The following is a 27,771-nucleotide window of genomic DNA, read 5'->3' on the forward strand; positions in this document are numbered from 1 at the left end:
CGTCACACATTCGACGTCAAATACCTTGTTGTTGAACTAAACGCCTATAGAATCTTGTTCACTCATTATCATTTATTACTAGGGATTCTCACCAAAGAAATAATAATACAATACTTAACACATTATAAAAATAAATTTTTATTTCAATAAATCTACGCATGTGTCTTTCAAAAAGTCCCTCGCCTCTTCCTGTCACGCATACTTTATTCCGGAACTAGTTACGTGTTAAATTTTTCTTTTTATCACTCTACATTATAAGGGATTTATGTTAAGTAAACAATAAAATAGTACAAAAATATACTTTGTTGTATACTAGTGTATAGGGTATATACGAGGGCCTGTAATTGTATAGTTACAATCTACGCATGTGTAGCGCTAGCTTCCATGAAGTCCCTCGCCTCTTCCTGCCTCACTTTGTCCCGGAACTTGACGCGTGTCAACTCTTTTTATCTTAGCTCTTAACTCTTTAACTACATATTATATCAATTATTAGAGAATTATGTGAAGTAAACAATAACATATTACAAAAATAAACTTAAACAAAACGTAAACAATCATCGCATGACAAGCGCTAGCACAAAGTCCCTCGCCTCTTCCTGCGTCACTTTGTTACGGAACTTGACGCGTGTTAACTCTAATTGTCTTCTTATTACTACATATTATCAGGGAATTGTGTTAAGTAAACAATAAAAAATTATAAAAATAGACTTTATTGTAAACAATCTACGCATGAGTAGCGCTGTCTTCCACAAAGTCCCTCGCCCGTTCCTGTGTCACACTTCAACGTGCGACACTTTCTTCCGGAACTTGACGCGTGTTAACACTTGTTTTCTTATTACTATATATTATAAGGTAATTAAGTTAAGTAAATAATAGCGTTTAATAGAAAAAAAACATTTAATTTCAATAAATCTACGCATGTGTAGCGCTATCTTCCACAAAGTCCCTCGCCTCTTCCTGTGTCACGCACTCAACGTGCGACACTTTGTTCCGGAACTTAACTCCGTAGAACTTGTTTGCGTGTTCTAGTAACTCCGGTCTGAAGGTGGTTGTGATGAATTGAGCACTTGATGATAGTTCGTGGATCATGTTGGCTATTGCTTTACGGTGCTGAGCGTCGAGGGCCTGTAATTTTAGATTTTAAGATTATTTATAACGTAAAATGAGGGTTTTATTTATTTTAACTGAATTCTGAATGCTGGCATTGGAATCAAATTAATTATTTTAGTAATTGTCAGTTTTATGCTGTGTGCAATAAAATGAACAACCAATTGTTCAAAAATAAAGTAGACACAATATTTTTATTTTAACTGAATTCTGAATGCTGGCATTGGAATCAAATCAATTATTTTAAAAATCGTCAGTTTTATGCTGTAATGCAATAAAATGAATAACCAATTGTTCAAAAATAAAGTAGACACAATATTATTATCTTGGTTGTTTATTTGTACTTAATCTGAATAATGATGTTTTCATTAATGTACTATGTACATGTATTTATTATAATGGGTCGAGTATGATAATTCATGAGGAAGTATCGAACCACTCATTAGTTTATAATTATACTACAAATACTACAAAACAATGTAAAAAGACATTATATTATATATTCCATCGACAATGAAGTTACAAAATTATACTACGTTATTAATTTTACTTTATATGTATATCATAACATGGTCTCCCTTCTCATAACGAATAGTTTAATGTTACACATACCTCAGTTACTCTTTTTTCTGTTTTAATATTGTATAGCTAAGAGTTTCATTACAGTAATTTAAAGATTTTGTCTCTGAAGTTAATAATAATAATAATAATAAGGGCGTAGGGATGTGACGACCCCATCGCCCACGGTTGGAATATCTGTTGTCTACGTGACAACAGATATTCCACCCGTGCAATCAGTCAACCCGCAGGACACCTTGTGGCGTGGTGTCGGGGAGTAGCGACCCCGCGGGAACCGAGTGCTCCCGGGGGAGGCCCCTGTCTTCATCTCCGGCTTGCCTTCACCGGCCGGTCGGAGTGAACCCTGACGAGGGCAGGACCCCCGCCTCTGGCTTGCCTTTACCGGCCGGTCAGAGTGGAGTCGCGAGAGCTTTTAGCTCGAAGGGTGGATGCGAATCGTAAGTGGCGAGTGGGCACGTGATGCTGGACCCTCAGGGAGCGCGTGATCGTAGTTTAAAGTCCAGGGACGCCTCTCCACCCTTAGCTGCTCACAATATGTTGCCCCCTTGTCGCACTATTGCAGCGACTTATTTCGGGGGCCCATACAGTGAGAGGGCGAGTCACCACCTGCCAACATATTTTTACTTTCTTTTGGTAGAAAGGCAGGTGCCATAGTTTCCAATAGTCCCCAAATACCAGCCCATTTAACATCCCACTCCATAGCCCAGTTTATTTTGTTTTCCATATCTCGAAATAGTCCTACATCGGCCGCGGACTGCCTAGGACTGTATCTCTATAGTGCAGTCATGGGCAGGCTGCGGCTGGTGTCCCACAACACAGTAAAGTTCTCTAAATGGCCTCTGCGTGTTGGATCCGTGTCCCCACGTAAGCCTTCCAAAGGACCGGGTACCTTCCTTATGATGGTACCCGAGTATTATGGATGAGATACACATAATAATAATAATATAATAAAAGGGCGTAGGGATGTGACGACCCCATCGCCCACGGTTGGGATATCTATTGTTTACGTGATAATAGATATTCCACCCGTGCAATCAGTCAACCCGCAGGACACCTTGTGGCGGGGTGTCGGGGAGTAGCGACCCCGCGGGAACCGAGTGCTCCCGGGGGAGGCCCCTGTCTTCATCTCCGGCTCGCCTTCACCGGCCGGTCGGAGTGAAGCCTGACGAGGACAGGACCCCCGCCTCTGGCTTGCCTTAACCGGCCGGCCAGAGTGGAGTCGCGAGAGCTTTTAGCTCGAAGGGTGGATGCGAAGCGTAAGTGGCGAGTGGGCACGTGATGCTGGACCCTCAGGGAGCGCGTGATCGTCGTTTAAAGTCCAGGGACGCCTCTCCACCCTTAGCTGCTCACGACATGTTGCCCTCTTGTTGCTAAGTTGCAGCGACTTTTTAGAGGGCCCATCTGTGAGAGGGCGAGTCACCGTCTGCCAATATATTTTTACAAACTTTGTTGTAGAAAGGCAGACGCCATAGTTCCTATAGACCCAGTAACCTGTCCACATAGCACCCCTTTCCATAGTCCAGTTATTTCTTTCCATTTTCTGTAATAAGCCTACATCGGCCGCGGACTGCCCAGGGCTGTATCTCTATATAGTGCAGTCATGGGCAGGCTGCGGCTGGTGTCCCATAACACATTAAAACTCTCAAAAGGGCCTCTGCGTGTTGGATCCGTGTCCCCACGTAAGCCTTCCAAAAGACCGGGTACCGTCCTTCTGGTGGTACCCGAGTATTATGGAGATGAGAAACATAATAATAATAATAATAAAAGGGCGTAGGGATGTGACGACCCCATCGCCCACGGTTGGAATATCTATTGTCTACGTGACAATAGATATTCCACCCGTGCAATCAGTCAACCCGCAGGACACCTTGTGGCGGGGTGTCGGGGAGTAGCGACCCCGCGGGAACCGAGTGCTCCCGGGGGAGGCCCCTGTCTTCATCTCCGGCTTGCCTTCACCGGCCGGTCGGAGTGAAGCCTGACGAGGACAGGACCCCCACCTCTGGCTTGCCTTAACCGGCCGGCCAGAGTGGAGTCGCGAGAGCTTTTAGCTCGAAGGGTGGATGCGAAGCGTAAGTGGCGAGTGGGCACGTGATGCTGGACCCTCAGGGAGCGCGTGATCGTAGTTTAAAGTCCAGGGACGCCTCTCCACCCTTAGCTGCTCACAATATGTTGCCCCCTTGTCGCACTATTGCAGCGACTTATTTCGGGGGCCCATACAGTGAGAGGGCGAGTCACCACCTGCCAACATATTTTTACTTTCTTTTAGTAGAAAGGCAGGTGCCATAGTTTCCCATAGTCCTCAGTACCAGTCCATTTAGCATCCCAATCCATAGCCCAATCATTAAATTTCCATACCCTGCAATAGTCCTACATCGGCCGCGGACTGCCCAGGGCTGTATCTCTATAGTGCAGTCATGGGCAGGCTGCGGCTGGTGTCCCACAACACATTAAAATTCTCGAAAGGGCCTCTGCGTGTTGGATCCGTGTCCCCACGTAAGCCTTCCAAAGATCCGGGTACTGTCCTTCTGGTGGTACCCGAGTATTATGGAAATGAGAAACATAATAATAAAAGGGCGTAGGGATGTGACGACCCCATCGCCCACGGTTGGAATATCTATTGTCTACGTGATAATAGATATTCCACCCGTGCAATCAGTCAACCCGCAGGACACCTTGTGGCGGGGTGTCGGGGAGTAGCGACCCCGCGGGAACCGAGTGCTCCCGGGGGAGGCCCCTGTCTTCATCTCCGGCTCGCCTTTACCGGCCGGTCGGAGTGAAGCCTGACTAGGACAGGACCCCCACCTCTGGCTTGCCTTAACCGGCCGGCCAGAGTGGAGTCGCGAGAGCTTTTAGCTCGAAGGGTGGATGCGAAGCGTAAGTGGCGAGTGGGCACGTGATGCTGGACCCTCAGGGAGCGCGTGATCGTAGTTTAAAGTCCAGGGACGCCTCTCCACCCTTAGCTGCTCACAATATGTTGCCCCCTTGTCGCACTATTGCAGCGACTTATTTCGGGGGCCCATACAGTGAGAGGGCGAGTCACCACCTGCCAACATATTTTTACTTCCCTTAAGTAGAAAGGCAGGTGCCATAGTTTCCATAGTCCCCAATTCCAGTCCATGTAGCATCCCATTCCATAGCCCGTTTTATTTTGTTTTTCCATATCTCGAAATAGTCCTACATCGGCCGCGGACTGCCTAGGACTGTATCTCTATAGTGCAGTCATGGGCAGGCTGCGGCTGGTGTCCCACAACACAGTAAAGTTCTCTAAAGGGCCTCTGCGTGTTGGATCCGTGTCCCCACGTAAGCCTTCCAAAGGACCGGGTACCGTCCTTATGATGGTACCCGAGTATTATGGAACCGAGAAACATAATAATAATAATCATTTATTTGCAGACACATGAAGTCCATAGTAAATAAATTTAGGTACATATGAATCAAAAATTATCATTTTACAAAATCAAAAATAACTCAAAAATACATGCATATTATAACAATGTCAAAAATTATAATACAAAAATTAAAATATAATATACTTCATTTCTAATTAATTAATAATTGATAAATCATGTCCAAAAACATTAAATTTAGATACATATAAATCGAAAAATTACCATTTTAAAATCAATAAATTAAAATATAATAAACATTTATTTCTAATTAATTAAATAACAATTGATAAAAATCATTTCAGTCAGTCAGCCGCAGAACAAAACACGCATTAATAACTACCTATCTAGAGCCGACCTGTGTGTGCAGTCTCACCCATCGACCAAGCATCGGGCAGTCCCACCGGTCACTAAATGCCCTCAACATGCCGTGGGTGCTTGTATCTGTTCTGCGCCGGAGAGAAGCGCATCGTTTGCGAATTATGGCATAAAAATCGTCCACTCTAGCATCGGCAAACATACCAGAGGCGCTACAATAACGCGGCAGCCCCACAAGCATCCTGAAGGCATTGTTATATTGTACACGCAGGGCGCTGTATGCCTTCTGCGTATACTTGACCCAAAGGCTGCAGGTATAAAAAGTCTGACAGTATGCTCGAAAAAGCGTCATTTTGACGTCGTAAGAACACCTCGCAAACCTACGGGCCAACATATTGCTTCGAACAGACAGCGCCCTGCGCTCCCTCTCTACATCTAAATCGTCACACAGATCCTCAGTGACCCAGTGGCCCAGATATTTGAACTTTGTGACTTGCTTCAAGGGTGTACCTGCTAATGAGATGCAAGGCACATTTAAGTATCTACTGCCACCACCGTTGAAAACAAGTAATTCACTCTTAGTGACATTATACCTAAGCCCCTGAGTCACCGCATAGCTCTCACAGACCTTCAACAAACGTCTTAATGCACTGATTGATGGGCTCAGCAAGACCATATCATCCGCATAACTGATGTTGTTCATAGCAACCCCGTCAATATGACAGCCGACACCAGTATTGCTGAGCTCAACAATCAGCTGGTTTATATATAAATTGAAAAGGCGAGGGGAGGTGATTCCCCCCTGCCTCACCCCACATTCCAATCTATATTCATCGGACATAGTCCCTGCCCACCTAACATTGTTTACTTGGTTCTCATACCAGAATCTTAGTAATGACGTGACCTCAAAATCTACTTTCGTTTCAGTTCTTAGCTTATCCCACAGCTGGTCATAAGGCACAAGATCGAAAGCCTTGGACAGATCCAAAAAGCACGCATTAACGGGCGTCTTCCTATCCGTATAGTACCGGACAGTCCGCTTTAAACACATAATGGCACTTTCTGTCGACAGCCCAGGCCTAAAGCCAAACTGTGCGTCATGCAAGTCAATCCTGGGGGCCATGTATGTATCGAGCAGACTGTCCAGCACCTTTGCTATGACCGTTGCCAGGGATATTGGTCTGTAATTACTGGGATCAGCAGCATCACCGGTTTTATTTTTAATAATGGGTATAACTATAGTTCGCATAAGTGCACTGGGCAGATAGGAATGACTCACACACAGTCTAAAAAACATTGACAATACTCTTGGCAAGTGCATGCCAGCATACTTAAGGTGCTCGACACTAAGATGATCATGACCCGGGGACTTGCCTCTAACCATATTTTTAATCACGTTCTTGACATCTTTAGTAGATAAATTCAATCCCCGCGCCATGCTCATATCAACGCTATTCACCTCTTGCGTCACATTACCAACAGAGGAATTTGCCAAGGGCTTCACTTTAAATTGTTCTACAAACATATTTGCGATTTGTGTGGGATAATATCTTGACATTATATTTTAGTTTTCAGTGAAACTGTATAATTAAAACACAGAAACCAGGTACAGGAAAAATATACGCAATCTGGCGATATCATTTTTTAGGCTAATGACGATTATAATTATGTAGAGTTAAGTCAAGGTTAGTTACATTTACGTTTGAAATATGAAAATCAAAATTTTTAAAAAAGAATGATAATAAGAACCCACAATACCGACCCTGAGCTATTATAGCTATAGAGCTAGGTATTATTTATGCCTAAAGTTGACTTACACCCTGGACACTCCATATAAAATTATCGTTTTGACAGTCACACTGTAGAGACTGCAAATGTGTGTGTTAACGCTTTATGGTTGGCACATTTGTGACTAGCGTAAAAAAAAATTGCGTTTTTCTGATGAAATACATCTGTAAACAGCACAATATCTAACCATTTTCTACGAAAAACGATAATCACAAATCCAAAATAATAAAATCACTGTAAGTCAATTTGATTAATGTTGTCAATTTTCGTTGCGTATCGTCCTTGCAGAAAAATGCGACCCATTTATAGCATGATCGTGCGGGGTGAGGTAAGTGTTTAATTTTGGCGGGAGGCGGAGTGTCCGTTCTGTAGCGTTTAGCTACTATTATGTATTCTGTGCTTATGTTAGGGAGTGAACCTTCTGTACGTAGTACTATTATATATTGTGTGGTTGCTTATGTTAGGGAGTGAACCTTCTGTACGTAGTACTATTATATATTGTGTGGTATCACGTGACGTCACTCACCTGGTCGATCTCGTCGAACAGGTAGAAGGGCGCGGGGTCGCACTTCTGTATGGCGAAGATGAGCGCCAGCGCCACGAGCGACTTCTGCCCGCCGGACAGCTGGTTCATCTCGCGCATGTCGCCCTCGCCGCCCGTGAACGACACGCGGATGCCCACGCCCGAGAACTGCTCCGCGTTCGCGCGCTGCAATGTCATATTTATATGTATATAATAATTAAGATATGAGATAGATATTGAAAAAAAAAAAAAATTTTTTTTTTATGTATATACAGGGTGTCCAAAAAGTAGTGATGAACGGAAGCTGGGAGGTAGAGGACCTATAGGGCTATCCGAATCACCCCCATGTATGTTATGCGATTTTTCGTATTTTCGGAGTTATGACGTTTTTTTCAATTTTTCACCTATCGCCGAGTACGATGATATTTTCACTCATGGTGACGTCAATTGTTGCGCTAGATGCTTGATTTTTTTTGTGTGCTAAGCTGAAAGATAGGCCAATTCAGTATGGTAACATTTACTATCGTTAGATCTTCGAATGGAATAAAAAAAAGAATTAAATGCCAAGAAAGATAAAATTACCCAGTATGTTCACCACTTCAAGGGCCCTTAAAAAAATAAAATCACATAAAAAAAACGTGCCCGGCTGACGTATCTATTCTTAAAAAAAATCATTGCAAGCGTTCCTACAGCTACATGATATTTCATAGCGTTACATCTGTGCTTATGGCCTTTCACGATACTTCTGAATGAATTCATATACCTACTTGAGTTTGGACATTATAAATAAGCATATAGTTTAGTAAAATATGACCATCACGTAATATAACTCTCTGCTACGCACAACAGTAAGCCAAATGTCACTTATTGAAAATCTGTGCCGGTCGCTCGCGACTGCGCTCATTGCAGAACATGCAGAGATTTTCACACAGCGATTTTCACACAAATATTTTCACACAGAGATTTCCACACCGAGATTTAAATACAGATTTTTACACAGATTTTCACAGAGATTTTCACACAGAGATTTTCACAGAGATATTCACACAGAGATTTTCATACAGATTTTCACACGGAGATTTTCACAGAGATTTTCACACAGAGATTTTCACATAGAGATTTTCACACAGAGATTTTCACACAGGCATTTTCACACAGATTTTCACACAGAGATTTACACACAGAGATTTTCACACAGATTTTCACACGGAGATTTTCACAGAGATTTTCCCACAGATATTTTCACAAAGATTTTCACACGGAGATTTTCACAGAGATTTTCACACAGATATTTTCACACAGAGATTTTCACAGAGATATTCACACAGACATTTTCACACAGAGACTTTCACACCGAGATTTAAACAGAGATTTTCACACCGAGATTTGAACAGATTTTCACACAGAGATTTTCACACACAAATTTTCACACAGAGAATTTCACACAGAGATTTTCACACCGAGATTTAAACACAGATTTTCACACAGAGATTTTCACACGGAGATTTTCACACGGAGATTTTCACACAGAGATTTTCACACAGATTTTCACACGGAGATATTCACACGGTAATTTTCACACCGAGATTTAAACAGAAATTTTCACACGGAGATTTTCATGCAGGTTTGCTAAGCTGAAAGATAGGCCAATTCAGTATGGTAACATATACTATCGTTAGATCTTCGAATGGAATAAAAAAAATAATTTAATGCCAAGAAAGATAAACTTACTCAGTGGTGAACATCACCACTTCAAGGGCCCGTAAAAAAATAAAATCACATAAAAAAGTTTTCCGTTTGTTGAACGAAATAACCAGAAAATTCATAGTAGTAGAAGAAACCATTAAAAATGATAAAAGGGCATTCAGACATTTAAAAGACAACTTTTTACGGTGATGTCGCACTTGCACTGAACAACAGAGGGGTCATTTTAATAATTTCTGGTAATTAAACACCTTGTTATTGGTTTTAATTTGTTTTTTTATTGATCATCATGTTAATTCAATTTTTGCACTTACCACATTTAGATTTAAATTTTTCTATTGAAGCTTTCTGAATAATAAAATGAAATTTTCAGGCTACCTGATAGAAAGAGCAAGTTTTAAAAAGCCAAACGGAAAACTTTTTTATGTGATTTTAGTTTTTTAAGGGCCCTTGAAGTGGTGAACATACTGGGTAATTTTATCTTTCTTGGCATTTAATTCTTTTTTTTATTCCATTCGAAGATCTAACGATAGTAAATGTTACCATACTGAATTGGCCTATCTTTCAGCTTAGCAAACAAAAAAAAATCAAGCATCTAGCGCAATAATTGACGTCACCATGAGTGAAAATATCATCGTACTCGGCGATAGGTGAAAAATTGAAAAAAAAACGTCATAACTCCGAAAATACGAAAAATCGCATAACATACATGGGGGTGATTCGGATAGCCCTCTAGGTCCTCTACCTCCCAGCTTCCGTTCATCACTACTTTTTGGGACACCCTGTATAAGTAGTTTTACAACATTCAAATGAACGCGAATTCTATTCGTTAAAAAATTATAATATTTGGAAAAAAAATGATACATAATATATTTACTTTTATATCAATCAATGAATCAAATGTTATATAAATGAAAAAGTTTTTAATAGAAAAAAATCTATCACGATGCGGGATTCGAATCCGCGTCTGTCGCCTTGCCGGCATGACGCTGGTCGCTGACTTCTTGGCCACCCGTGCTTCCGCCAGAGCAATCGAATTTAAGCTACTTTTTCAGTTTTAAGTTTTTTCAAAAATATTCTAAACTTTAAAAATTCCTCGTTTTAAAGAAGAATTTTTTTTCAAAATTTGAAATATTTTTTTTTTAATTTTAACTTAAAAATAATGGTACTCACTTCTGGTGCAACATCATTAGGGTCATCAGCGGCCACACGCATAATGAGCGACCCGCGTCCCTGCGGCACGAGTTTCTTGAACACCTCCGTGAAATTCTTGCTCACTTGCTTAAATGTGAACTGAATAGCCTCTAGCTTACGGTGTTCCAGGGCTTCGATTAATTCGCGAATCTTTTCACCACTGAAAATGTAAAAAAAGGGTTTTTTGGCCTTATAAATGAAGTTTTTTAGACTTTTAAATTGGGCCGAAAAAAGTAATTAAACGATAAAATCTACTAATGTTATAAACGTGAAAGTTGGAAAGAATGTATGAATGTTTGCTTCTCTTTCACATAAAAACAGCTTATCGGATCTATACGAAATTTGGAACGGAGATAAAACTCTGAATAAACTGCTTTTTATACGGGTACCACGAGTGTGAAGCCTCGCGATCTAACTAGTATATCATATTTAGTCAGATAGCACACTGAAATTAAAACAACTAGTAGGTTTTGATGTTAATACAATTTCCGGATATATAGTACTATTATAGATAAAAAAGCATAGAAGTAAAATGTATGGTTTACTTTTTTAAATCACTTAAGGAATTACCACCAGCGATAATAATTAGCGTTAGCGGTATTTCCTAGAGATAAAGAAATACTCGTACATTACGATAAAAACTATTTAAATGGCGTTACTGATTTGTTTTACCGGCAAAATGTATTTGAGACACTTGCTATTAGCAAGTGTCGTTATAATATTAATACGGAATACGCAGTCGTTAAAATTGTTTGACATTATAACAAACTTTTTAGACAACGACCTATCGAAAATTATTAATAAGGATGACGCCAATCTTAATATTCAAGAATTGGCATTGAAATACAAATATAACTTGGAAAAGCACGAAGTGCTAACTGAAGATGGCTACAAATTATCAGTCCACAGATTTGGAAATAATAAAGAGAGCGGTATACCAATACTTCTAATGCACGGCATCCTAGATTCAGCAGACTGTTGGATATTACAGGGCCCCGGAAACTCTTTAGGGCATATTTTAGCTGATCAAGGATTCGACGTGTGGTTTGGAAACGCGAGAGGAAATAAATACTCTTTATCACACATTGAATTAAATAACACAGATCAAAAGTATTGGAACTTCACATGGGAAGAGATTGGATTGTACGATTTACCAGCTACAATTGATTATATTTTAAATGCAACGGAGTCAAATGATCTATATTATGTAGGTCATTCGCAAGGTACGACGGCTTTCTACGTTATGACTGCGATAAAACCAGAATATAATAAGAAGATTAGAATGATGTTTGCTCTGGCACCGGTAGCGTGGATGAAGAATATAGATAACCCACTATTAAGATACATTTCGAAAGTTTTTGCTTCTTTTTCCTCTATTTACGATGTATACACGCCTAGTACGAGTTTTTTGAAGTGGATATCTAGTCTCTGTGGTTTATTATCTTCGAATTGTGGTAACGTTTTGACTATATTTATTGGTGCCGATAATGGTCTCATTCAAAAGAGTTTTATGCCCATAATTTTTGGACATTGTCCTACTACTTCATCTACATTACAGCTGATTCATTATGGACAACTTATAAATTCGGGTTATTTTCGTAGATTTGATTATGGGGAACAGAATATGAAAAGATATGGAAGAACTGTCCCTCCGGACTATAATTTGAGTAATGTAAAAGTTCCTGTTGTGATGTTTTATAGTCACAATGATAAATTATCGCATCCTATGGATGTGAATACACTATGTGAAAGTTTACCGAATGTGCGTGCAAAGTATAACATGAATAATTTTAATCATTTTGATTACATGTACGCAAGTATTGCAAGAGATGAAGTGTACATGAAAATCCTTTATAATATTTGGAAATTTGAAAGTAACTCAACTGTGAATAACAATGGAAATTAAAAAACTCGCAATGGATAAGTAAAGGCGACTGCTACATTGTTTATTTTAAGAAATAGATTGGATATATTCTAGGTTCGAGTCTCAGTACAGATTTATAAAAAATGTGCATTTATCCCACCAAGAAATTAGATTTTACTCATTTAGTGTCAATAGACTGTACTTAAATTAAGTTCCCAAATATCAAACTAAAAGATAGTGATAATAATTTATTTATTATTAATAGAACATCAGAGGTCCACTTGTAAGTATTATTTCTTAATTACTATGTTAGTTTACATTGTTTTTATACAGTTTACATTTACATTAATTTAAATATTATCATTATTGAATATTTTACCATTTATAATTAGTCATTTTATTTTTATTAATATAAGATGTGTGTACTTGCTCACAATGGTGCAAGTACGCACAATCGAATCTGTCTGCAATCATTTTAAGAGCGCTATTGGTAGGTACTGCCCCACTCCCGGCGCACCAGAGATGTACATCTCTTCCGTATTATACCATAAAAGCAATCTACCCGAGCTTCAGCAAACATCCCTGATGCGCTACAGTGGCGAGGCAGCCCCATCAGCGCTCTGAATGCGTTGTTATATTGAATACGCAGAGCATTGTATGCCCGACAACCATAAATCGACAACGATAGTTATACCTGAGGCTGCACGAGTACAAATTAGAGCAATATGCTCTGAATAGTGTTAATTTCACTTCAGTGGAACAACGAGCAAACCTCCTGGCCACCATGTTCGCACGGACCGACAACGCTCTACGCTCCCTCTCTATGTCAGCATTATCCTTCAAGTCGGATGTCAGTATATGGTCTAGATATTTATATTCATTGACTCTTTTTAAAACAAGCCCATTCAGGGTAATTGGAGGCATTGACCGGGGTGTTTTCCCGCCTGCCTCGAAAACCATAACCTCACTTTTACATGCATAATAAATAAACCTTACCCAATATCAAGTTCTTCCTTTCTCTTATATAATTTCTCCTTTTGTTCAGAGAAGCTTATGAACTGGTCCAACGCCTTTTTGTTTACGTGGTTGTACTTTTTCAGATGTTGGTTCGCTTTCTCTAATTCTTTGAAGAGCTAAATTGTAACAATTATGTGAATTTAATTAAAATAATTGTCTACTTAATGTTGTAATAGAGTTAAAAATTTGTAGATATGTACATCAAGACGAAAAAAAAAAACACATTGTTATCTTAGTTAGGTTTTACTAGTAGCATCGAAACCTCGTTTCGAAATTAGAACATGTTCATTAACAAACATAATATGAATGAACATTAACGAATTATACATAAGATCGTGAATACATTCAAATCATTTTCTCGTCTTGAATACGTTTAACCTTTCAAAAAAAAAAGTCAAAAAGTCTGTAAAGTCGGTTTACTGACGATAGTAGAACGTGACAACGTCCGATTGTGCTTCTTTGTCGCTCGTTCCGCGCTCTCGCTTGCACTTCAAGCCTTACGGAACGCCTCAGAGCGAGGTAACGACGCATGAGTCATGTTTTTTCGTGCGTGCAACCGGCTATCGAATTATAAGACGTTGTCACGTCAAAAATACAATAAAACGGATTTTAAACGCGTTATTTTGCGTCCTGTTATTTCTAAACACATAGTAATAAATAAATAAAAATGTTACCTGTTTAAGAGACATTTTCTCATATTTAGCGTGTAATTCCGGCGCATTGGACAGTGTACCGAGGGCCGCTATTTTGTCCAACGACTCTTGTATTTTTTCCTGCAACAATACTTCCTTGGACGCCATCTTTTCTAGACCCTTCGCGTCTTCTTCCATTTTGTCTTGCGCTTCTTTTTCCTGAAATATTAATGTGAAATTAGTAAAGAGAACTATATATGGAAATTGGTTAATGTGTATCGAGTAGGTATTTGATTTCATTCATTATAAATAAATAAGATTTCTCCGTCAAAAATATTATTTTTAACTTTTGTTCGACACTTATTTTTTCATACATAATAACTATTGTCATACAAATAAAATAAACGTTTTTATGAAACATTATTATTATAAAAATCAATCCGTGGTAATTATTAACGTAACGACAAAACAAAAACTATTTAAAAAAAAATGTATGCGTGTACTAGAGTACACACGTAAGAAGTGAAACTTCTTTATGACCTTAAAAATGTCACGAGTATGGCGTAACGCAAAAATGTCACGCGTACGGCGTAACGCAAAAATGTTACACTAAATTTTTTTGTCCAACCCCGATAAAGAAGTTTCACTTCAATAGTTTACGTGAATAAAAAGACAGTTTGATTTTTTGTAACACGCATTTAAATTTAAAATCACCTTATTCCTCCATTTATCCAACTCAAGTTTCAGTGCTTTTTCATTTTTCACAGCGGCCTGCACTTTCCTTTCAACTTCCTCTAACTCTTTGTTAATTTGCTTGATCCGTTTCTCCGCTGCGTTCAAATCCGATTTACTGTTCTGTAGACGACGTTTGCGATCTTCTACTGATATTTCTTGGAGCGCTTGTACCAGTTCGTCTTTACGTCTGATTGAGAGATTCATCATATATTTTTAATTTTTTTTTATATTTATTTAATATAAAGTACGTCCAACGAGAAGCGATACCAAATGTAAACAAAACATATGCAAGGTCATTGGGGATTGCAGGGGTGCGTAACTTTTTGAAAGTTGGATTTATATAGTTTTAAAAAATATCCGGCAAATTGTAATAATACCAAAAAGGATAGTCTATTTTTATAAATTTTATCATAATTTGAATTATTGTATAATGTAGATTTAAATTAAATAACGCGAATAATAATAATTTTCTGAATCATAAAATATAATATAAGAATAATAAAATTGCCGCCTGAATGTTGGCGAATCCGTCTTGACGTTGTTATATTTTTGCCGGGAGAACGAGACATTACGACAAAGACACAAGATGGAAAGAGATGGATATTAGATTGTCAACGCCACAGTTGTTTTTTAGGTGAATGACCTTTTGTATCGCTTCTCGTTGGCAACATTGACGTTCCATAGAGAATGAGACTCACAAATCGTCAATTGAAAGGGCCTCAAAAAGTATAGGACTAAATTAACTTATACAGATATTTAAACATTCATTCAAATTAAAACCTAATTACATGGCAATAACATTCAAAGTCAATTGTAAAACTCAGCTTAATTGACGCGTAGGCAGATTACGATCCAGCGGTTTTTGACAATGATTGTGAGTATAGTTGTTTATTTTACGCCTATAGTGGAAAAATATTTAGTTATAGATGAAAAAATATACGTGTGGCACTCGAGGACTGCCGCGGTAAAGCATAGCATCGCATCACCGTGCCGGTTGGAGTGGGGGTGTTAGGTTTTTTATAATAAATAAATAAAATATCCTTTATTGAATTATTATGTACATTAATGGACGACTAAGATCCGTTAGTTAAATACATAAAAAAATTAGTTTTCGTTATGGAATTTTTACATTCGGTCGCCGCGCTCAAAGTCTGAGATAAAAGCTATGCAATAGCTATGCAATATAAAATGTGTCAACTGTCAACATACCGAATCAAATTATTAGTGAGCAGATTCTCAAGTTTGTTCTTAGTGGCTTCTAAATTCATTCTCTGGCTGAAAGCTTCCTTGTTCTCTTGTGTGAGTCGTCGAATGGCGTCGTTCAATTCGTCCACTTTACCTTGATCCGCTGTCGATAGTTGCTCCATTAGTTCCTGTGGATCAGAATAATTTGGTTAAGAAAGTGTATTTTGTACTTTAATAAATTATCTGAGTACACCGTAATCTCCAAATGGAAAGAAAAAAAATCATTGTTTTTAACTTTTTATAATAATAATATATGAATTTTTTTTTTAATTATAAATACCTATTACAGATTGTAATATAGTTATTCTTCATATCTTGTTTAATTAAAAATTTGCTAGTCAGTTAACATTACAATAATAAAAAGAAACCTTTTATTGTCAGTATTTATAGTAATATCAACAACTATACTTGCGATTGCCTATATAGGTACAGTAGCATTGTATAAAAAATTCATTCAAATCAACACCTTATTTCGTGGGAGTAATGTTTTAAGTCAATTTTGTACGCTCATTAGAAAACTCTGCCTTTGATGTGTAAGCAGCGTTTTGCTTAGGACAATTTAGCGTGATTGTAAAGTCCTTTCTGAAACTCAAAAAAAAATGTACACATGTAGGAAGTGAAACTTCTTTATGACCTTAAAAATGACACGAGTATGGCGTAACGCAAAAATGTCACGCGTACGGCGTAACGCAAAAATGTTACACTAAATTTTTGTCCAACCCCGATAAAGAAGTTTCACTTCAATAAAAACAATAATACTACAAAAAAACTAACCTGGTGTAATTCAGATTCTAAGCCTTCTTTAGTAGCTTGCATAGCTTCCAAACTAGATCTGCACTGAGCTAGAGACCGTTCTTTAGGTCCGCGGAAACGTTCTATGGAACCTAATTCCTCTTTCATTAGACGAATATCGGCTTTCACTTTGTCGAAGATATCCCTGTGAAAAGAGATCTATGTGAATAATTATGTAAGAATATTGTGATTGATTTCGTAAATCCGAAAGTGTGTTTGTAAGTGTGTACTTTGAAGATTAGTTTTAAGTTTTATTTACACCAAATCAACTCTGTCGATGCTAAAATCGGTCAAATCTTTTGGAGTATTTGTGAGAAGGTACATTGATCTATTACTCAATTAAAAATCGTGTGACACACAAACAGCGCTGTTAGCCTACCAAAAATGAAGAAATATCTTTATTATTTTAAGTGTTTTAGTAATGTTAGTTATCAAAATAAACATATCATATACTTAAATAAATACATAAAAAAAACATTAGGCAAATTTTTGACGTGACAACGTCTTATAATTCGATAAAGCCGGCTGTACGCACGAAAAAACATGACTCATGCGGCGTTACCTCGCTCTGAGGCGTTCCATGTAAGGCTTGAAGTGCGAGCGAGAGCGCGGAACGAGCGACAAAGAAGCACAATAGGCCGTTGTCACGTTCAACTATCGTCAGTAAACCGACTTTACAGACAACCAATTTTATTACTTACTTAGCTTTCCCCTGTTTGGTCTCTGTTCGTTGCATCTCAGACACAATACTATTTATACTCGTCTCCGTTTTATTCAATTCCTGTCGCAAAGTACTGAGCTCTTGTTCCAAAGTTGTTATTTGTTCCATCAGTTCTGAACGAGTTTTCTGCATTTCCAATCGAGAACGGGACTGATTGAAATAACCACCTGTGAGCGAACCTTTTGATGATACCTGGAAATAAATAAATCTTAATCTCTTTCTCTTATACTATTATAAAGGCGAAAGTTTGTAAGTATGGATGTATGGATGTTTGTTACTCTTTCACGTAAAAACTACTGAACCGATTACAATGAAATTTAGCACACATATAGAGAGTAACTTGGATTAACACATAGGATAGGTTTTATCCCGGAAATCCTACGGGAACGGGAACTATGCGGGTTTTCCTTTGAAAACGCGGGCGAAGCCGCGGGCGGAAATCTAGTTAGTTATAATTGTAACTTGAGAATAGACGCAAATAAATGAAAAATATTACTGTATGGCATAATCTCGCGCAGACACCTCATCTGCTTATAGTTATGCGACTGATTGCAAATCACAAGGACAAAAAAAAAATAGCAAAAAGTATTTTTACTATTAGGAATTTTTAAGAAAATATCAATATTCAACATTATTATTCACTTTTTGGGCTGATTTGAAGTGCGTAATTATGTAATTGCATAGAATAATTGTTTAAGTTAAAATAAACCAAATGATATACATATCATGTTTATTTAAAGTATATTCCTGCAAGAAAGTAAGATGTAAAACAATTTAATTAATTTCTCATATAGATACTTACTTGATCTCCCTCCAAAGTGACACAATCCAAATGATATTGTTTCCCCAATTCTGTAGCGCACTCCAAATTCCTACATATGAGGGTTTTGCCAAAGATGTACTTCATGGCTTTCGCGTATTTCGGATCGTATTTAAGTTTTTGCACCATGGCGATTGCGTTCTGTAATAAAAATAATATGGTTAATATAAAATTGTAAATAATTTTTTATCGTTATTATCACTTGTTAAACTGAGTGACTTTATATTTGAACTGTTTTATGCTCGGGAAGATCATTTTGAGGGCATTTGTTACGCTACCCTCTAGTGGAAAATTAAGGTATTTGGAAGGTAGTAAAATATTATATTTCATTTTAGGTGAATATTATTCATTTAGACGTTCTAGAATCTAGAAGTTTAAAGCGATAAATTTCAATACATACTATAAATATATTGTATAGTAAAACATTTTTAAATCTATACACCACTAGTTTTTAATCAGTACAAAAACTTTAAGGACATATTAGCGAATACATTATTATCATATGTATGATGTAAGAATTACATAATATCGATAAATAGCAAAGATATAACCATTTGTTTATTTAAGAAAGTCTCACTAAAATCATAGACACATTGCAGAGTTCATTGACTTATTCGTTGATAGTATTACCTAACCTTGGACAATAAAATGAAACAAGACATGTAGGTAGTTACTAACTTTATTTTATTTTAATTCCTAAATTCAAATCTCCCCTTCATAGGTACTTCATCCAGGCTTAGGACCGGCATAATTACTTTTTACAATAAATTAAATAGGTACGTAGGTATGTAATTACAAAACAAACAATATCAAAATAAAATAAGCTATTCTGTATTGAAAGAAAAAACGATTTTGGCGTATTTAAGAAGTTAGAATCAGCTCTATTTACAATACCTAATCTGTATTGAAAGAAAAAACGATTTTGGCGTACCTATTTAAGAAGTTAGAATCAGCTGTTTTTACAATACCTAATTTGTAATGAAAGAAAAAACGATTTTGGCGTATTTAAGAAGTTAGAATCAGCTGGTATTTACAATAATCTTAACTAACCTTACAAGTATTTCAATAATTGTCCTTCAAAATGTCCACCACCATTGTCAATACACAGACGTGAACGTTTTATTAAATTGTTTTTTAACGAGAGAAGTACGTTTTTTTTGTCTTTTCACTTCATCCAATATGCGCTGTTTTAATTGTTCGACACTAACCGGCTCACTTTTGTTCACTTAATTTCACTCCACAAAAAGAGGTCCAAGGGTGTGAGATCAGGTGAGCGAAGAGCCCAAGCTGCAGGCCCACCTCGACCGATCCACTGACTTCCAAACTCCGCTGTGAGAAATTCATGAACCGCAGCGTTATTCGACATTCGTACTACGTCGAGGATCCTCTTCAAAATACGCTAGTACATTACACGAAAACATTTTGTGACAACGCCTGCTGGTAAGCATTCACCACAGTTCGTACATTTGGCGATCGAACGTTCGGGACTCGGGTACTTCTTATCTGTACACACGTACTGCTGCACTCGCATTTTCTCCACTCAAAAAGAACGCACGAAGCATAATCCCGTGATGTGAATTGATATGACATCGTACCGGGAAGAACGTAAACAAACGCGACGAAAAAAAGCAAGTATTCACTTCCGCTAATGCGGCGATTACACCTAACGAGTACAGTGGCGAGTCAGTGTCCTCGGCCGAGTGCTCGGTTGGTATAAACACTTCAACGAGTGCTCGGCCGAGTACTCGGCCGAGAAGAGCGGCGAGACAGTCACTAGAATCCCAATTTGTTTACTCGGCCGAGTACCCACTCGTTATCCCGCTCGGCAGGTATAAACACGCACTCGTCGCGTCACTCGGCCACTCGCCACTCGTTCGTTTCGTCATTGTATTTTTTCAAAGAATTATTATTTTTATTTATTATTTCTAATAAATCCCGCAATTCGTTAATAATATCTGATAACAGCCGATTTAAAACCCGTTTAAATTCTTTTTTTTTTTCGATCCATTGCAGACGTCCGCGTCGTGATCAAAACTGAACTGACTCGCCACTAGTGAAATACGTGTAAACACCCACTCGGTTCGGCAACTGTCTCGGCCGAGAGCGTATTTACTGACTCGCCACTGTACTCGTTAGGTGTAATCAGCGCATAACAATTTGGCACTGCTTGTGTGCGTTGGAGCGGGGGGCCGTTGGGGTGCGACGCGGGCGCAGGCCGCAGAGGGAAAGGGGGTGGCGGGGTGAGGAATGGCGGAGCTTCGACGCGAGTTTGCCGGAATTTATCAATGGAATTGGATCTGTGCGGCGGACCTACTCGAAATCGTACGCTAGAAAATTACAACACAATACCTAGTGTGGGTCATTGATTAAATTATAGGTTTAACAATTTTTACATATTTATGTGGACAATTTTGGGACATTTCTGTTTGTTAGTGTTTTTAATTATTTCTTACACAAGTATGATTGGTTAAAGATACTTAACACCCTGTAAAATTTTTTGTACTGATTAAAAACTAGTGGTGTATATGTAATATGTATATATAAAACTCAAAGGTGACTGATATAGTGATCTATCAACGCACAGCCCAAACCACTGGACGTATCGGGCTGAAATTTGGCATGCAGGTAGATGTTAGGACGTAGGCATCCGCTAAAAAAGGATTTCCCGAAATTCTTGCGGGAACGGGGAAAAACGGGGATGCACGTACAAAGTCGTGGGCGGAAGCTAGTTTATTATAAAGTATTGAATTACTAAGTTACTCACATTATCATTAGGATATATCATATCCCTAACTTGCAGTCTGTTCAGCGGCATGAAAGTGACTTCTCCGGGAAGATTCTGTCTGTTCATCTCTTTCAATATTTTAGTACCGACTGTGTCTGACTCAACTATGTGATGGAATAACCTGTTACCTGCTGTTACCTGTATAAAATATAATAAGAGAATTATATACTTACTTACCTAAGAAATATGTAGAGAATTTCGAATGGGTTACTGAATGAAAAAATATGGTAACATTATTCATAATTACAAATGAGAAAAATTAAAAATCCTTTATGCAAAAAAAAGCGATTTCCATATGCGCATGTCGCTTAAGAAAAAAGCATAATTAACTTATTTTTTTTTATGTGCCGAAGTAAGTTTTTATGGCAACGCACATACAATTTCACATAAATTTTATATTATACAAATATATAATTAATAACCTACCTCAACAGCAGTGTAAATAGTTTTATCGCAAGTGAAGTTCTCAATAACAGGCCCATAATATTGAGTGGCGATTTTAGCCCATTCGCCACCTCGTTCTTGGAAAGTTTCTAGAACTTTACGCACACTGTCTCGTCCATTGAGAATTGGCTAAAATATTAGTTTTATTTTAAAAACTGCGCAAATTACGACAAAAACGAAGAAGTTATGTATAACAAAACATTTATGAAAACACATAAGTACAAATTAAAAAACGGAACAAAATTTTTTTGCAAAAAAGGTAAAAAGGTTACAGGCATAATATCACATAAGTATATATAAAATTAATGCATACCTTTCCTGCCATTGATCGCAAAGCTTGATCAGCCTTAGCCAAATCTTCTTTCAATGAAGACAAATTCTGTGTCAATGTTGTTTCTTTTCGCCACAGTTCACTAGTAAAAAATAACAAAAGCTCATTATAAAGATTATACCAACGATCTTTATATTTTTAAACTATTACTTTAATTTTTAATATCATTCAGCCGTTATAAGTTCAGAGAAGACAAAAAATTGTCACCAACAATTTTTTATGAAGTGAAACTCTTTTAGGCGTGTTGAGAGTTCAATTTCAAGGTCGCATCATGGCAAGAACGTCACGTCACGTCACGCGACGTTTTATCTTTGAATCTTGCCAAATAATACGGTATTTTTGAATCTTGCCAAATAAGTATCACTTCTGAAACGTGTGCTCGGCTCGATTTTTCTCAATAAACTCACTTTCTAGTGCTCTGTTCTTGATCCTTTCTCTTTTTACACTCATAATACTGTTTATTATGTTCATCTATCGCCACGCGTTGTCTTTCCATCTCTTTAGTCATTTCCTCTATGCGTTTCTCTAGTTCAGTCAGTTTGGTCGCATCGCGGCGTAAATCATCACGTAATTTGGTCTCGTGGTCCTTTTTGTCTTTTATTTGCTTGTTGAGCGATCTGTAAAGTAATTTTTATTTAGAAACATAAAAACGGATGCTCGTATATACCATTACTAGCTGTTACTCGGGGTCTCGAAAGATTTAGCAAGTAACAGTAAAAGTACTATTCGAAATTATCAAATTTTGATTGATTCAAAAACGCATAATAACATCTTCATCGAATCGAATGAGATGTTTTATAGTGGTAATAAGTAGCCTATATCACTATTTCACCCATTCCTTTGTTATAACATGAAAGAAACTAACAAAACCCTATCGAATTGATAGTATTAAAGACCGATATTTTTTCTCTGGTCAAGGACAAGTAGATAGTACACATGAATTATGTTCAACTAGATTTCCGCCCGCGGCTTCGCTCGCGTTTTCAAAGGAAAACCCGCATAGTTCCCGTTCCCGTGGGATTTCCGGGATAAAACCTATCCTATGTGTTAATCCAAGTTACCCTCTATATGTGTGCTAAATTTCATTGTAATCGGTTCAGTAGTTTTTACGTGAAAGAGTAACAAACATCCATACATCCATACTTACAAACTTTCGCCTTTATAATAGTATTAAGATTAATAAACTCACTTGAGCTCCTTCTCAATCCATCTATCCCTATCTTGTTTGGAAGTAAACTGCGTCCCTCTGCCTTGCTTTGCATACAATTCCTGTCTTTTCTGTTGATTGAGCGCTAACGCCCGAGTACATTCCTCCTCACGGGCTTTCATTTCTTCGTATTTTGGTTTTAATTCTTCCAATTCGCGCTCTTTTTCTGATATCTGTTGGCGAAGACGCTCGAGCTCTGCTTCGGCTCTTTCCTGTTTAATTTTGGAAATATTATAATCAAGTTATTAGCGAAGGATAAAGAAAATTGTAATAAGTTTATTTATTTATTTTATTTTTATTTTTTAAGTTAGGTTAATGTTGGTGCTGTATATCTTATTGTATATCAACAACAACAGATTTATTGTTTCAATTCCTATACTTGGGAGAAGAAATTTTCTATATGTTGTCCTATAAGTCAACTTTTTAAAGAATTTCCAAAGCGTTTATTTTCCAACAGTTTACAGCGAGAATAGTACTGAATAGCCGAACTGATAGCTACGTAATACTAGCGAAAAATCAAACCCAAAAAAATACTATAGCAAACACTATATTAATTTTCAAAATATTCTTCCTACCTTAGATTTATTATCTCCATCAACATCGTCAGTCAGATCTTTAATGCCGAGTTCCAATTTAGTCTTTTCTCTAAGCAGTTGCTGTTGTTCAGTGGACAATATATCTTTCTCTTCGCGAGCAGCCGCCACGTCTTTGCGAGCTTCTTTAAGTTTTCTACAATAGGTAGTTTAAATTAATTATAAAATATAGTGAAAAGCCATGTATTGGGGTTGGAGTTTAACTCAGGAGTCAGGGCACACCCCGGACACTCCATACAAAATTATCGTTTCGACAGTCACACTGTAGAGACTGCAAATGTGTGTGTTAACGCTTTATGGTTGGTACATTTTTGACTGGCGTAAAAAAAAATTCGCGTTTTTTTGATGAATAAATCCGTAAACAGCACAATATCTAACCATTTTCTACGAAAAACGATAATCACAAATCCAAAATAATAAAATTACTGTAAGTCAATTTGATTAATGTTGTTAATCTTCGTTGCGTATCGTCCTTGCAGAAAAATGTAGACCATTTTTAGACTGATTGGGTTTAGGGTTAGAAATCAACGAATTCAGCAACAAATATATCAAATGAATTGTGTAATTATACCTGTTAGATTCTCTAACATGTTCCTGAGCTTCACGCACCATGTCAGCATAATGTTGTTGTTCTTTGCCACTGTTTGAGCGCATTTTTTGCAACTAGAAAAATAAAATATGATAATCTTACAAATAATACTGTTTTCAAATGTTTCATAGCGATACATACAAGTGGGAGTAATAACTAAGCTAAATATAGCATATCAGATAATTTTAAAATGCAGGATTTTCATTTTAATTTATAAAAAAAAATATACTGTATGAAGCCAAAAACAAAACGAATGTTCTAAACTCTTTGTATCGTAAATCTATACTAATATTATAAAGCTGAAGAGTTTGTTTGTTTGGTTTGAACATGCTTATCTCAGGAACTACTGGTCCGATTTGAAAAATTCTTTCGGTGTTAGATAGCCCATTTATCGAGAAAGGCTATAGGCTATATATCATCACGCTAAGACCAACAGGAGCGCAGCAATGCGGGTGAAACCGCGGGGCACAGCTAGAGATAAATATGTATAAAGAATTACATACATCTTCAAGTTTCCGTTTATTCTCCCTATGTTCAGTGTCATGTATAATAAACTCGAGAACTCTCCGAGCTTTATCCCATTTCTGATACTCCTTCAATTCTTCTTTTTCTTCCTCTAATGTCTTCAATCTCTCTTCTATTGTTTGCAGAAAATCGTTAATTTTTTCCACCTATAAAACAAATCCAATGCCAATATATCTCAAAGAAAAATTTTACAAGCAGTAGAAGAATAAATAACCATCCATACTAATATTATAAATGCGAAAGTAACTCTGTCTGTCTGTTACTCAATCACGCCTAAACTACTGAACCAATTTGCATGAAATTTGGTATGGAGATATTTTGATACCCGAGAAAGGACATAGGCTACCTTTTATTGCGAAATAATATGTACCACAGGCGAAGCCGGGGCCTCTAGGGACCTCTAGTAATTAATAAAGTATAAGTATTTATTTAAAATTATATATATGTATATGTATGTTTATCAGCCATCTGGTTTCCATAACACAAGCGAAAGCTTAGTATGGGATCAGATCATGCAGTGTGTGAAAGTTGTCCTGAAATATTTATTTATATCACAATAATTTATATCTGTTAAGCTAACTAACCATACTAAGTACTAACAGTACTAACCATACTTGTAGCAAGTAAGAAACCATTGTGTTTTTGAGAAATAAAGGCTTTTTATTTTATTTCATTTAATTTATATCTTTTAATTAACAATAATAACTTACCTTGCCAACAGTTTCTTTCAGGATAGTGACAGATTCCTCTCTGCGCTCATCATAAACCCTAGTTCCGGCAACTTCTCTCAATAATTTCAGTCTGTGGGAATCTGGGGCTACTGCCATTTGGTTGATCTGTATAATAAATGAAAAACAGTATGTTATATGTTAAAAATATAGATATTTTATTTTAGCAGCAAGTAGATCATTCCTCATGAAAACATGCTCATATAACTTCAATTTTATTTCAAATTAGAATTTCTCCTTAGTGTTTTTCAAGTTTAATATGAATTAAAACTGATTAATAAATCAAAACATTCAGATGAAATATTAAAATAAGAAATAAGTTTTCAGCATTCATCATCATAAATCCATTATGATAATTGTTTGTTGTAATTAACTACTAATTAGTAGAAATATCAATAAAGTTTACCTTTCCTTGCTTCACAATATAATATGGATTTGAATTGGATAGACCAGCACTTTCCAACAAGTTCAAAACTTCAGAGCGAGGCACAACCTTCTTGTTCAGGAAAAATTGATCTTTCTTTGATCCAATAACTCTTCTAAGGAAAATTTCATCCTTCTCAATCTAAAAATACATCAATTCCTATTATATACTTTTAATTTTTATGTAAAACAGTAAAAAAACACATTTTTACAATTTATAATGAAAAAATTTTCTTTTCAGAGTACCCACTTAACAATATTGGTAAATAAGACACATACCGGAATTCTGTTATCTGAATTGTCAAATACAATTTCAACAAAAGCCGATATCACCCTGGGTCCTGTGCCTTCATGTAACAAAGCAAGTCGCTGCTCTGGACGAAGATGGGAAAACTCATCACTGAGCACAAACTGTATAGCTGTAATATAAATAAATAATAATGATTATACATCATTATTGTAACATATTTTAAAGATTGTGATTTAAAAATGCACAAGTTGAATAACTTAGAAGTTAATTAGAAACTCATAAAAAATGTGATAACATGTAATAATATTTCTACCTATAATATGAAAACGTAGCAAAAGTTTACATTATGGCTGGATTGATGGTCGTAATCAAAGTGTGGCAAATCTCATTTATCAAGCATTTTGATAATTTATGTGGTTTGAAAAATCACTTGTCTTAATAGACAAGTGTACACTAATGTGTAATATGAAGATATCTTGTGAACAAAATAAAATTAACGTAACAATAAGAGCAAAGAAGAGAAAGCAATTCAAACTTACCATGGAAGAAGTTACTTTTGCCGGATCCATTTCGACCAACGACTACATTGTGTCTTTTGTCAAATGGTTCAACAACAATTTGCTCTCGATAACTTTTAAATCCTTGAATGATCACCTGTAAAGTTATTACTTACGTTATTTGTGAAAAGTTGAGTGTACGTACGAGTAAACAAAGTAAGGAATTTATAGACATCATAACAGAATATATCAAAATAAGTTGCAAAAAAAATAAGTTCAAGAACAAAATATTCCTTTTATTACCTGTTTTATATGCATTTTGAAACGTATAACAAAATGTTAACAAAACATCACACATAAACATAAAACACTAACGCCAACAATTGACCGCCATTTCCTAATGACAGTGACACACGTAGACAGAGGACGTTTGACAGACATCAAAAATATATTAATTGCATTAATTGTCTTATCTCCAAGAGTAGGTAGGCAAAGATTTAAACTCATACAGCCGAGTATTAAGATAATATTATTACGTTAATAATATACAGCTGTATTTAATTTATTTTTATAATTAATAAATATTAAATATTAGTACAAAATTGAGTTAATTTAAAAGTAATAATTTCAAATCACAGTCAACTTATAGTAATATTTTTTTTTTATACTTCACAACGAATAAAAAAATATGTTTTTCTTAATGTTTTTGTATGTTTGAATTGGGAATTTTTTGTTATTTGTAATTTTTTATTTCATTCAAAACTTTGTTATTCATAATTACATTGCTTTCAAATCTCCTTTTTAACCGACGTCAAAAAAAGGAGGAGGTTCTTAATTCAGCCGGTATATTATATTTAAGTGCAGTAATAGTTTAAGTGAGTGCCCAAAAACAATAACCAAACGGAAACAACCTATGTAAGTGGACTTAGTTGAGATTTATTCCAGCAGTCAGGTATATTAATTTATGTTTATAA

At 36.7% G+C, this 27,771-nt stretch overlaps 1 protein-coding gene and 1 pseudogene across 1 annotated transcript; both read right to left on the bottom strand.

The window, feature by feature from the left end:
* Positions 1 to 692: 692 nt before the first annotated feature.
* On the bottom strand, positions 693 to 27,205 carry SMC3 (structural maintenance of chromosomes 3). The gene is made up of 23 exons (XM_090109324.1): positions 27,101 to 27,205; positions 26,840 to 26,954; positions 26,330 to 26,469; positions 26,034 to 26,192; positions 25,610 to 25,735; positions 24,878 to 25,045; positions 24,357 to 24,448; positions 23,768 to 23,921; positions 23,175 to 23,404; positions 22,393 to 22,602; positions 21,968 to 22,067; positions 21,637 to 21,783; positions 21,190 to 21,348; positions 18,408 to 18,566; positions 17,586 to 17,797; positions 16,867 to 17,029; positions 16,057 to 16,220; positions 14,827 to 15,034; positions 14,155 to 14,331; positions 13,460 to 13,596; positions 10,579 to 10,759; positions 7,705 to 7,887; positions 693 to 1,125 (listed from the first exon to the last, which is right to left on the bottom strand). The coding sequence occupies exons 1-23, from the start codon at positions 27,113 to 27,115 to the stop codon at positions 913 to 915; spliced, it is 3,612 nt and encodes a 1,203-aa protein (XP_089965450.1). The 5' UTR covers positions 27,116 to 27,205; the 3' UTR covers positions 693 to 912.
* Positions 12,731 to 13,435, bottom strand: LOC149902978 (uncharacterized; annotated as a pseudogene).
* Positions 27,206 to 27,771: the final 566 nt, after the last annotated feature.

The sequence above is a fragment of the Colias eurytheme genome, chromosome 14 (assembly GCF_061535395.1).
Source record: "Colias eurytheme isolate Ceu_HAF_F1 chromosome 14, ilColEury1 Martin Lab GWU primary, whole genome shotgun sequence".
NCBI lineage: Eukaryota > Metazoa > Arthropoda > Insecta > Lepidoptera > Pieridae > Colias > Colias eurytheme.

Bases quoted from the DNA above. Each gene is read 5' to 3' on its own strand.
- SMC3 (XM_090109324.1), bottom strand. The intron at 21,784-21,967 runs GTATGCATTAAT...CTAATATTTTAG, and splicing joins TGCGATCAATGGCAGGAAAG to CCAATTCTCAATGGACGAGA. The intron at 17,030-17,585 runs GTAAGTAATAAA...CTCTTTTCACAG, and splicing joins ACCAAACAGGGGAAAGCTAA to GGATATCTTCGACAAAGTGA.